This window comes from Chelonoidis abingdonii, chromosome 4 (assembly GCF_003597395.2).
Source record: "Chelonoidis abingdonii isolate Lonesome George chromosome 4, CheloAbing_2.0, whole genome shotgun sequence".
NCBI classification, from domain to species: domain Eukaryota; kingdom Metazoa; phylum Chordata; order Testudines; family Testudinidae; genus Chelonoidis; species Chelonoidis abingdonii.
Genome location: NC_133772.1, coordinates 106,904,307 through 106,917,774, shown reverse-complemented (window position 1 = coordinate 106,917,774; position 13,468 = coordinate 106,904,307). Strand labels below are relative to the sequence as shown.

General features: G+C 40.2%; 1 protein-coding gene across 1 annotated transcript in view; it reads right to left on the bottom strand.

The window, feature by feature from the left end:
• BRMS1L (BRMS1 like transcriptional repressor) overlaps positions 1–13,468 on the bottom strand; it is a 59,961-nt gene that overhangs the window by 36,499 nt on the left and 9,994 nt on the right. The window contains exons 2-3 of the mRNA XM_032762833.2: positions 2,535–2,625; positions 829–956 (exon numbers count right to left, since the gene is read on the bottom strand). Coding sequence (XP_032618724.1) covers positions 829–956; positions 2,535–2,625 — 219 coding nt within the window. The remainder of the gene's footprint in view (positions 1–828; positions 957–2,534; positions 2,626–13,468) is intronic.

The following is a 13,468-nucleotide window of genomic DNA, read 5'->3' as shown; positions in this document are numbered from 1 at the left end:
TGTGTCATATTGTCTTCTAGCACTGTACGTTAAGCGATCTAACAAGTTCTAATAAAATACAGTAGCAGTTTTAAAGTTTATAAAAGACAACTCACAACAAGGTTTCTAAAGCCGTAAAAAAGTACTCATAATTTTATCTATTTGAGATTAATCTAAGGGCAAAAGTCTCCTTCACATTTTCATATCCTTTATTTTTGAATTCCTCCGACACTAATAGAAATAGCAGCCCTTATTAATGCAGAAGTGTAATCATTTTGTACAATGCTACAGAGACAGAGAACAGATGTGGCACAAGTGAACATCACACTGCCTAGGGTTTAATCAGACGGCACCTTGAGGAGACAGACAACCTATTACAATGTTGGCTTTTGCTAAAAAAGCATTCATCAGATTTCTCTTCTGAGCCATTTCAAATTTATAATAGTCACATGTTCTAGAACAGGGGTCAGCCACCTTTCAGAAGTCCTGTGCCGAGTCTTCATTTATTCACTCAGATTTAAGGTTTTGCGTACCAGTAATACATTTTAATGCTTTTTAGAAGGTCTCTTTCTATAAGTCTATAATATATAACTAAACTATTGTTGTATGTAAAGTAAATAAGCTTTTTAAAATATTTAAGAAGCTTCATTTAAAGTTAAATAAATGCAGAGACCCCTGGACCGGGGGCCAGGACCCAGGCAGTGAGAGTGCCACTGAAAATCAGCTTGCGTGCCACCTTCAGCACCCGTGCCATAGGTTGCCTACCCCTGTTTAGAATGAATCAACTGACTTTAAAGTTGCATAGTAGATCCACACTGTTAAACAGCAACAATCATGTCACATTCCTACCTGCCACCTTTGTTCGGATTTGCATGTTTTCTTGTAAAGCTGCCAATGGTTCCAAGTATTCTTGTGCCTTTCCAGCTATGACTTCCTGTAGTTTTGCATCCACTTGGCTTAATCTTTCTTTGTAAAGTCTTAAAATAAAAATGTAGTGTATTACTTAAGAGCCAATACAAGCAGAACAGCAGAAATGACAGTTTCATATGCAAGAATTCTTTAGACAATCCCATATTTACAATCATAAAGTTTAATAATCCCATGACAGATCTACTAAAACCTAGAAATCTAAATGTTGCCACTCTAAATTCCAAGACAAAAGTAATTTTTAATTGAAACTATTTTCTTTTTGTATACTTCACTCTTCTAGGAAAGATGTACAAGCATAGCATTTCTATCCCTTCGTTCTGAAGACGGAATCACAGATATTAAACAGCATTGCAGAATATGGTCACTTAAAAAAACAAAACAAAACCATGACCAACACCAAGGGGAAATTGACTAGGAACTGGTGATGGTATACAGAAACTTTTATGAAAAATTACCCAGATTGGCAGCAACTGAATTATCAAATAACACTACATGCAAAAAGATGAGCAACCTACTTGGAAAGAGATGAGCCTTCATATCAGTTCTCAGTGGACAGATTCTGCATACCACATAAAATATTCCTACCATAACACTAACTGGCACCTTCAGCTAAGATATTGAATACTCAACTAGCATGGAAAGTGAGCTGATATTTTAAAACCTCTAAAACTGTTCCATTCTGAACAAGTTGATATTAATTGGCAGAGTGATGTGGGAAAAATCCTTTTACCTACAGAACAGACAGGTAAAGTCTAAAGATTACAATGTATCAAACAGTTTTTACAGTTTGTAAGAGAGCCCCATTCTCAAGTGGAGCCTCTGGGTTCAATAGCGATAACTTTTACAAAGTGTATAGCATATCAGTTAAATTGAAAGCTGTATGGTCAAACATTAATACTAGCTTACCTGCTTGTTTTAGTTTTCCCTTCATGTCCATTACAGATAAACCTAGCTAAAGCAGTGAAGGAGAGAAATAGGCTGATAGAACTTAAATAGGTATTAATTGCTGCTAAAGCACAATTTTTTGACCTTACATAATTATTTCTGAAAACAAAATCTAAATGACAATTCAGCACACACTTTATTGGTGAGACTATCAGTTGAGAGGGAAGTCAAATTTTGCAGTCTGTTATACTGATGTTGAAAAGTTAATTCTAGACACGCTTTTACTTAATGCTGGGGGAATGCCTCTGGTTGCATATATACTGGTACCAATCCCATAGGGAAGCAAAAGGGGTCCTGATGCCACCCCAGGAATGCAGGTCTACATACATCCCCTCAGCATTTTGGGACAGGAGACTCATGCTGGCACCTCCACCCAGCAACTGCATTTAAGATCCCCTTTCTTACTCTAAAACTACATTTATCTTCCCCCTAAAAATTCTACTGAGAGAATGAAGTAGAAATTTGACTACCCGCACAATTATTTCATCTCAGAATGCCAATTTACACTATGCTCTTTAAAGAGTCAACAGCTGCTGGAATGGTAGAATCCTCTTCCAGATAAGAGTAATTCCTGCAACACAGGAAAAGAAAGACTAACTGTTCATGGTCACTTATAGCACTACTGAAAGAATGAGCCCCCCAAAGGAAGAGACTTTTTAAAAATATGTTTGACTACTTACTGATCTTTGAGGTCTGTAAATTGTTTTTCAAGATTGGACATTTCATCTAAGCATTCCATTCTTCTTCTTTCACAGTCCTCATCATCCATTTCTGAAAATTAAAAGGTTTTTTTGGGAGAACAATATCTCAGAATAAATTTATTGGAAATGAGGTTACCAGTTTTATACAACTGAACCCCAAGCTAACCATAAACAATTTATGAAAAACTGAGCCAGCTACTGATGTTCCGTAAGCTAAAGGTTTAAGAGATTAGTCCCTGCTGAAGACAATTCCAATTTTCAAAGCTACCTTACATTTGCTGTGGTATATAAAAGAAATTAACCTAACTGGGTTTCTTCTAGAATTAGAAGAAATGGAGATCAGTTTAGTTAGTTGAAGCAATAGCAATCCACACAAAATGAGTGCATAGTCCATGGAGTTATAGTCATTATCCATAGACTAATATTTTGTATAGATCGACCTCCATTAAAAAAAAAAAAAAAAAAAAAAAAAAAAAAAGTCATAGTTCTTCAGTTTTGAAGATTATTTTCATTATATTATTGCTTTCTTGGTTTTGCAGCCAAGAGAGCTCATGTATAGGAATCTCCCTCATTTATCTTAGTGAGTATTTAAATAAATATTTTAAAGCTATGCAATAAAGACAGATTCATCACCATTACCGGAGAGTCATTTTATTGACATTTCTGAATATTTCCTTAAATATACTTTGATCTCTAAATGCAAGTACCTTCTTTTAAAAAAAGCAAGGAATGTTGGATTTTGGCAAAGCTCTTCTGACAGACTTTCCCTAAAAACTTTGCTTGACACCTCCTATTACTATAGAGATATACAGAGGCTTAGCTGCTTTCTTAATTCAGATGCAGATAAACGTTAAGTGTCCTAGAAATGGAGAGAATTCCCGATGGTATTGAGTATGTGCTCCAAAATATTGAATGTAAATCTAATTTTTTTTTCCCAGGGTGGAATTTGCCTTTTTGTTCTCTATAATGTACAAGAGAACTTGAAAAGTGTTTTTCCACAAGAGTTTCTGCTTTGTTTCCCCACCACTGTCTTTCAGCCATTTCTCACCTAATCTTTCCCAGAGGACTTCTTGGCAGAAGGGAAAGTGTCTCAAGAGATGCGTATTTGTGAACTCTCACCACTCAAATGTAGAGGAGACAGAAGAAAGTTAGCTGGATGCACCAGAGTTCAGCAAGCATGAACAAAAACAAAAATTTTAAGTGGTGTCATTAAGAGTTATTTAAAGGACATTTCTGTTCACCCCTACAATATCATGGAGTGGAGACAAGAGAATTTCATTAGCACTGAATGCCACAGATCTATTAATGAGGATGGATATAGTTCTCTTGTACACAGACAGGTAATCTCCTAGAGCAACTGGTGCTGTCTCTGAACAATTCCTTGTCCCTAAACTCTAAAATAACCAGGATACCAGCAGAGCTGATTGACTCTGGAGCTTTTTTGACTAGCTTCTTGACTGGCTTGCCTGGAAAACAGAGACAAGGTCGGTTTGATAATACCACCTTTTTTTGTTCCAACTTCTGTTCATGATAGAGATACGAACTCCTGAAGAAAAGCGTATCCGATGGTAACTGGCAAGGTCACTAGGATTTAGTAGTAGCAGTGGTGGCAGCACCTATCAGGCTATTGTCTATTTCTTGGTTAGAAAGGAGAATCCCCTATTTGAAAGGCATGCTACCATCTTTTAGGAACGGTTCCAAGTGTTCTCAGCAATTTTATTAGCTAGGAAGGGTCAGAGACATGTGACAGTTCCAGTTGCTGTTAGTATTTCCATGACTACTACTTGGACAGACAGGCTGCATTGTTTGTGAGGAAGGGTTGTCTTAGACCCCATTACTCCTGATGTTCCCATGAGGCCACTTCAGATATGAGTTCTCGTCTCTGTGAAGTACAGTGACAATTCCTCACAGTTATCCAGATGGAGAGTGAGTCTGGATTTACACCACCTGTTCGGTCCCAAGGAGCTCCACTAGGTGCGACCATACTAAGCTCTTTTGCCTCCTCTTTAATGCAGCATAAGTTTGCCATGGGGAATTTTAACAAAGTGTCTGTATCAGACTGATTTACACAAGTACCACTCAAGTCTTCAGATTCATTTTTTGTTAAACATGGCAATCTGCATGAGCGATGACATGGAAGGCAGAGCTTCAATGCCTGCATATCAACAGTTGTCATGTGGTGATAAATATAGTGCTTTCTGGTTTCTTCCACTCCTAGGCTTCTCGGCTGGATGGAATCTTCTGCAACTACACTGTAATTGGGAGGGGTGTTTAAGCTTTTGGGGATGGGGGGCAAACCTTGGTGATAGCTTCTTTGTGCCTGGAGATATGATGAAAAGGAGGAAAGGAACAATTTATTATTTGCATTCCATCAGCCCCTAGGAGCCTCAGTCAAGGACCAGAATCTCACAATGCTGTGTGTTCATATAGTGCCGAGCAAAAAGTTGGTCCCTCCAGGGTTATAAAATGTAGCACAGCATCACATGTTTTGATTCTCAAAAAAGTACTGGGAACCCAAAATTCCACCTGAAATTAATGGAAGTTGTGGGTGCTAGACATCTCTGAAAAAGTCAGACCTGTTCAAAAAGTTTACTACTTTACACAGCAGGGCTTTAAAAAAAAAAAAAAAAAAAAAAAAAGATATTGCGCACACAGCAATACAGATTAGCTGAGTTAAGACAAACCAGATGCAAGACTGAATCTCTTACTTTCCTGCTTGAGGTAGCTGTATAAACTCGAAACTGATTTTCTAAGCCAAAAAAGCAGCAGAGAATCCTGTGGCACCTTATAGACTAACAGAGGTTTTGGAGCGTGAGCCTTCGTGGGTGAATACCCACTTCGTCAGACGCAGGACGAAGTGGGTATTCACCCACGAAGGCTCACGCTCCAAAACCTCTGTTAGTCTATAAGGTGCCACAGGATTCTCTGCTGCTTTCACAGATCCAGACTAACACGGCTACCCCTCTGATACTTAAGCCAAAAAAGTTACCCACATATACATCGTATACTAATTTAAAGAGGCAACACTTCAGTATTGAGTAAACAGTGACTACCACAACTGTGTGTGTGGGGGGGGGACAACACACACCCTCTCAAATTGAAAGAAATCCAGCAAAATCTGGACTACTCTGCAAAAGCTGATGAAAAATTGCTTTGAATTTTACATTGTCCCTTGCAAGATGCTCCTGACCCTGCAAATTTGGTGATTAAAAATGTTTACACTCAATATGCACACCTTATTATGGAGCAACACAAGTAACTGTTGTTATTGCAATTCAGTTTCCCTTATAAATCTGAGTTTGCTCACAAAATCTAGTCACCTCAGCCTGAAAACTAGCAGGTTAAGTTTACAGCAGATAGAGTTTTCCTACAAAAATTGAGGCAAAATGAGGTTGATGTGTCATAACCACACTAATACAATGAACTATATACAAGGGTGAAGAATCGTCAGATTTTTCTGCATTAATAACCCAAAGTCACTTTAAAAATAACCCAATCTATGTACTGAAGATTTTTATTAAATAACATTGTTATTTGATGTATAGACCAAAAAAAAGCTTTAGATACCTAGTACAGATTTGATAAAAGAAGCTACATGCCCCAGCAGAAGTTCATCCACATTAGCAACAAAGCTATGAGATAGCAATCAAATTCAAAAATCAAAACCACCATTCTGGTACCTGTATCCCAAGAGAGGGTTGGTAGATGTTTCAAACAAAATATGGCTAATGACAGCATTAAAAATAGCAGTCTTTGTCAGAAGAAGAATGCTTCTGTTGGTGGTCACACATCACCAGTGAAATCATTTCATTGATGCAAACTGTTCACAACAGAATTTGTGTCACTGCATATATGCTCGTGTCACTGCATATATGCTCCAACACAAAGAATGTTTTCTAAAAATTCCTCTTGCATCTTGTTGCAGTTTTGTTTTTATCAAGTTCATCTGAGAAAATCTTTCAAGTGCAGTGTTGCTAGAAGGTAGCGATAGCAACAAAAGAGCAAATAAGTTAAATCCACTAAGTCTTTGTCCCCAGCAGCAGTGCATTCAAGAACTTCAACCCAAATCTATTCTACTTAGCTGTCTTGAGTATGCCAGTGAACCATAGGCAAAAAACTTTTTACTGCTGTTTCAACTGTCCAAGGTCTCTACAAAACAATGGTTGATATTTCATCTAGGTCATGCAGGGTTGAGCACAATAGAAAAACTTAGTACTGAAAAGGATTTAATCACTGAACATTTGATGGCGATCTTTGTTTCACAAATTCCAACAAAAAATCTCAATATCTACTTTTGATGTCTTTGATAACATGAACACAGTGTGTATTTTGAAAGTTCCAGCTGAAAAGCGACTCCAAAATAGACTGCACAAAACTACTAGTGGTAAATATGCCCAGTGGCTTGTGATGCGATGTTAGATAGGGTGGGATCTGAGTTACTATAGAGAATTCTTTCCTGGGTGTCTGGCTAGTGAGTCTTGCCCACATGCTCAGGGTTTAGCTGATGGCCATATTTGGGATCAAGAAGGAATTTTCCTCCAGAGCAGATTGGCAGAAGCCCTGGGGGTTTTTCCACCTTCCTCTGCAGCATGGGGCACGGGTCACTTGCTGGAAGATTCTCTGCACCTTGAAGTCTTTAAACCATGATTTGAGGACTTCAATGGCTCAGACACAGGTTTGATACAGGAGTGGGTGGGTGAGATTCTGTGGCCTGCATTGTACAGGAGGTCAGACTAGATGATCATAATGGTCCCTTCTGACCTTAAAGTCTATGACTCATAGGTGATGTCTTAGTTTAACACAGCAGTCCAGTTTTCAAAAAACTCACTGTTTCACAACCCTCACCATGAGGCTCTGGTAGAATGTCATTAATTCCTGCAGCAGCTTTCCTGCATTAGTTCTTTCCAACTGAAACATCTGTCTATCCTCCAGGCTTCGACACAGAAAAGGTCAGGTAAATTTTATTCACCAGATCACTGTATAGATGATAAAGAAGTTCGGCATCGTAGTTTTTTCCTTTGTTTTTGACTATCTGAAAGTTTAGCTTCAGTCCGAACTGATCAAGAGCCCTGGTCACATAGGAACTAATGGAAAGCCATCTTGTGCCAGAAAGCTTCATCAAACTGTGTTGCTAAGCAGGGTGGCTGTTTCATTGCCTAAAAGAGCTCCAGCTGCTACACAGTGAATCCTAATTCCTCCATATGAGTTTCAGTAAGCAAGCCTTGAGGTAATGAACCCTTCATCAATACAGCAGGATCTGTGTCCAATAGGATGGGGTGCAATCTCATAGACAGTCATATATGGAATTGTGTGTTCTTCTATTACCAAAGAAGGTACTCAATATTGTTTGATGCAAATTAGCTCTACTCTCTCATAAGGCTGCTACCAAATTAACTTTAATGTAAACGTAACAGGGAAGACTGAGAAGATGTTTAGCCAGGTGCTCATGACTGTGAATACCAACCTCAGGGCAGACTGTTACAAACCAGGTTACTCCCAGTCCCAAAGGACCAGTCATTGCACCTTAGACCTCACACCAAAGATGCATGTAGCCAATACTATAACAAACTAAAGATTTATTAACCAAGAAAAAGAAATATGTTATTTACAAGGTTAATGCAGGTAAACATACACACACAAATGAGTTACAGTCTAAGGTTCCAAAAGGTAATAGAAGCTGATGCACCATGCAAGCTTTCTACATCCTTTATAGCTAATCCAAGCTAAGCAGCATGGGGATCTCCCCATGCTTATTCTTAGAAATACTGCCCTCTCCAAATGCCAAGCTGCACAGTGATACAGTTCTTTCTGATCATGAATTTTTATTCCCTTCCCCCAGAGTTCAAACTCATGGGACAAGCATTTGCACTCATCTCCTCTTCATGGGTGTGGGGAGAGGAGGTAGAAGGCAATCAGTCAACAAAGTCTTTGTCTTTTGATGTTTCACAGTGATTCATTTGGCTGCAATGGGGCTTCTTGTATACAGGACAAGCATTTTACATTAATTAATGCTTCTTTCCTGTTTGGTGAGTTACACAGTTAGAGGTTTATAATGCAAACATTCAATATAACTTTATACCAAAAGATACAGATGCTATAAGGGAGATCAATACATACAGCATCCTACAAGCATCTCATCAAGTCTAAACACATTCTTATAAACATAAGATCTATTTTAAAAATACTAACATATAAGTGTGCCAGAATGGCTTCCAGATATACATTTGTCAGTGTTCAGGGAGGCCGAGGCATGAGCAGGCATCTGGTCTGCCAGCACCACAATGGTACAGTTTACAGTTGATGTAAACAACTGGGTTGTCCACATGCTGTTGGCACCTCAAACTATGCTGTCTCACTAGCTCATACAGTGGAACAGCATGGTGGAATGATTGAACATTGGTACGCCACAAGTGAGGAGAGCTTTGGTGATGACCAAGAGCAGGCCACAGTGAACTTTTGGGCTCCTTCTGAAAGGAAGAATGTCAGCCATTTCAGACGATTTCCATTCACCCCAGCAGCTTATGAGAGGTAGGCAGGGAGCTCTGTATCAGACTCCACAGTTCGCACGCGCACACACACATACAGAACAAGAATAAAATTAGATCAGAAAGGGCCCTGAAATTTTTAGATACAAAATTGCAATTTGAAATTAAGTTATATTTAACACAGAAGAGGACTTCTGTTGATTAAAATATTATTTTACTGTTAAGAGGCGAGAAGCAATGACAGGATGAGATAACTATGCGTTATTGACTAAAGACTAGATGCAACACATAAATAAGTAAGGGGAAGAGGCAATGAAGACAAGGGTAATAGTAATAAGATCAGAAAGTTATATGGACTGAAAATATGCACAACTTATTGGCTCCAAGAAATTTAGTTGTTTCTTAAAATATCTTATCAAGCCATAACCCACTGCTTAATGTGAACATTTTCAACAGGCATAGCCTATTATTGGCTTACATTGCAGACAGCATAAATATGAGGAGGAAAAAACCCTCCTAGTCTTACCTTTAGCTCCCTTATATAATTACCCCTGTAGGAATGACCCCGGGCCCACAGGCCTGGATACCTTATTATTGAGGCATCTTGTTCTTGTCTGCAAGCTGGGCACACCCGGTTTCTTATCACAGGAACTTGGCTTTCCTCCATCCTCCCCTGTACTTTCACACAGACGGCCCCGTTTGCATCTGGCGGTGTTTTGTAACTGTCCCCCTTGCAGTTTCTCACGACTGCCGTGTGCTGCGGCTGGGCTGTTTTGCAGTTTGCTATGCTGTTGAGCTCGTGATGGAAGATTTTTGTAAAGAATCTTGATTTGTGCTGTGCAATTGCGCATGTGTAATCTTAGATAATAAAAGAGGCAGGTGAACTCAGAAAAGCAGCTTTTTGCCTCCTCGGTTATCCTGCAATTTGGTGTCGAGTCTTTCCTTCATACCCCAACAATTTACTCCTCAGGATGTCTGCCTCACACAAGGCAGGAAGGCAAACAGGGTCCTAAAGTTTCTTCCACTTTGTTCCACGGTTCAGGTGGGTCTCAACTATGTTTCAGGTTTCAGATATGTTCCAGTAAGTAATTTTTGTAACTAATGCTTTGCTTCAAAATAATTAGTATTTGTTTACTTCATAAACAGATATCATGGGATTTAAAATCAAGATAAGCAACTTCAACCCCAATCCTCTGAGAACGAGTGGTCCTCTGGACCCTTTCCCCCCTGCATAAAATACTGGATAGTGTGAATGTGTACTCTTATCTACTACAATGTGGAATGCATCACCTCAAAGTGTGGGAGAATAATGCCCTCTTCCAGCTGCAGCTAGCACCACCATAGATCCTCCATTTCTATATCTGTTTACATACATAGACAAGCCAGAATGACCTTCCACCTAGCAGAAGGTAGTGTTTCATGTATACATAACACATATGGAATGGTACATCCTCATGATCAACTGGATTTATCACGCACCTCTGACTGCCTCACCTGCACTCTGCCCACTAATCCATCTCCACTAGCAGTATCTGTAACATTTCCAACTTTCAAATAGCTTTAAAGTATCTTTAAAAATACTGCCATTAGTTTACTATATTCCCTATCTCCCAAAATTTGGGATTTCTTCCCTAAGGTTACCCAGACTTGAGAAGCATGATGGGTAATAGTCCTGGAAAAGTAACAGGTTTAAGGTCAGATAACTCACTGCCCTTCAGGTGAGGATTTATAGAGACAGAGATATCACTTCCCAAAAGATCACTCATTTCTAGACCTAAGTTGCCTCAAGATATTAAAAAATCACAACTTTATGTATGGGAGAATTTTGATATGTTTCTACAATGTATTACAATTTCTTCTTCCTCTAAAGCCTGAAGGGTGGGACTTGTGGTAATTAGGGCAGCTTGTCTTAAAGGTAAAGATAATAAAAACAGTATTTAAAGTAAATTTCTGAATTAACTCTCCTATAAGATGTGGCCAACACAGATATACCAAGGTGTCCTACAAAATGTCTGCGTTCTCATCTGAGATGATGAGCATAACTTGTGGCTTTGTCATTCATCACTAACATGTAGGGCTCTAACAAATTCACAGCCATGAAAACACACATCACAGACCAGGATATCTGGTCGTTCCCACCCCTCGTGAAATCTGATCTTGTGTGCTTTAACCCTACACAATACAGATTTCATGGGGGGAGACCAGCGTTTCACAAATTGGAGTGCCTGACTCAAAAAGCAGTTGCAGGGGGAGGTCACAAGGTTATTTTAAAGGGGATCATAGTATTGCTACCCTTACTGTTGTGCTGCTTTCAGAGCTGGGCCGCCAGAGAGTGACAGCTGTTAGCTGGATGCCCAACTCTGAATGTAATGCCATACCAGCAGCAGCACAGAAGAAAGGGTGGCAATACCATACCTTGCCACCCTTACTTCTGTGTGCTGTCTTCAGAGGTGGGCAGGCTGAGAGTGGCAGCTAAGTAAGGGCCCAGCTCAGTAGGTAGCAGGCAAAAGTACCGGTGGCAATACCATACCATTGCCATCCTTACTTCTGCACTGCTGCTGGTGACAACTCTGTCTTCAGAGCTGGGCTCTCTGCCAGCAGCTACTGCTGCTCTCCAGCAGCACAGCTCTGGAGGCAGCACTATTGCCAGTAGCAATACAGAAGGGTAGCAGTACCACAACCTCCCCTACAATAACCTTGTGATGCCCCCTCAACAACTCCTTTTTGGGTCCGGACCCCTAGAATTACACTGTCCAATTTCAGATTTAAATAGCTGACACCATGAAATTTATCATTTTTAAAATCCTCTGCCCATAAAATTGACCAAAATGGACAATAAATTTGGTAGGCCCCTACTAATATGGCATTTCTAAACTCAGAGGAGTGGAACTGGAGGAGTCTTGATGCTCAAGGGCAGATAGACAATCAATACAAACTATATCTAAAACTTCTAGACAACACCTGTTGATAAAATAAACCAACTGGAGTTAAATATGTTAAAAGGTAAACTCACCAATTATTTTCAATACTTATCAAAACTTCATTCCATCCAAAGTTTCTTCCCTTGATTTAAAGCAGAATAATTTGCTGTCCAACTCAACCTCACTCTTTGCCGGTTTGAAGCAATATACACCTCTACCTCACTATAACGCTGGGAGCCAAAAAAATCTTACTGTGTTTTAGGTTAAACTGTTATATTGAACTTACTTTGATCCACCAGAGTGCACAGCCCCCCCGCCCTCCCGAGCACTGCTTTACCGCGATATATCCAAATGTGTGTTATATCAGGTGGCGTTATATCGAGTGTGATGGGGCAAGGCCAGATGGCTACAGTAAAGTACTGAGAAACAGGTATGTTAGCCCCAGGCTAAACAAATCCCTAGTACCCTGGTAACCATGAACATGGGGAGAGGTTAAACTATAAGGTTGCGGCAGCCAGGCCGCAGGAAACGGAGAATTACCCATCAATCTTCTAAATTGGTTGATCGGAGGATGCTTAGTATTAGGAGCCCTTACCCAAAGGATAATTTACCGAACAGGGTAGGATATCCCGACTTTGACCCAAATCAAAGGATGAGCGCGACATTGATTAATCTGCAATGAGAGTGTTCTTCTACAAACGGGGAGATGACTGAGACCTATCACTATCCGCACAATCCGGGCAGGTAACACATTGAGACCTTACGAATTCCAGCAGCAAAACGAGAGGAACTAGGATGAAGTTAAAGAAACGTTAGCATTAGTCGTTATTGAAGAATCATACAGTCTGTTGGTGCAGTCCAAATAGTTCTAGTGCCTAAACTGAATGGGTCCTGGAGTTCTGTATGATTTTTCGTATGATGAGTAATCCCAATTAGATGAGTAACATACCACGTATCACGAACTGGTGACGACTGGGAGTGCCGATTTCTGATTACGTGGATCTGACAAAAGTACTGGCAGATTCCCTTGACACAAGAGCTTAAAGAAAAGATAGCGTTCTCACGGCATGGGCTATTTCCATAACACATCTCCTTTGGGGCTACTGGGGCCCCCGTTACCTTAGATTAGTGTAATATCAACTCCGATGGGAAACCACTTCGGAGAAGTTGAGGCGTTTACGCACCTTCGGCGGCTGGCCATCATTGCAAATCGCTAATGCGCATAGGACTAGAGAGCTAGTACTGGGATAATTGTTTAGTTAAGGTGGTGTGTGGCCCCATAATAAGTAGAGGCGATTCAAAACTGGCCCCGGCGACCCGAGAGAGGCCATGATTCGGTGTGGTAGGTCTATACTGACGTTTATTCCACTATCGCCGCAGGGCAAGTCTCTACGGACTGGTGGAAGGCCCGAGGGTCCAGACACGTTGGAGTTGGACCGCGCAGCTGAGGAGGGCATTCATAGACCTCGGAGCTCTCTGTCTGACTCCTTAGCCGGACTTTGCCAAG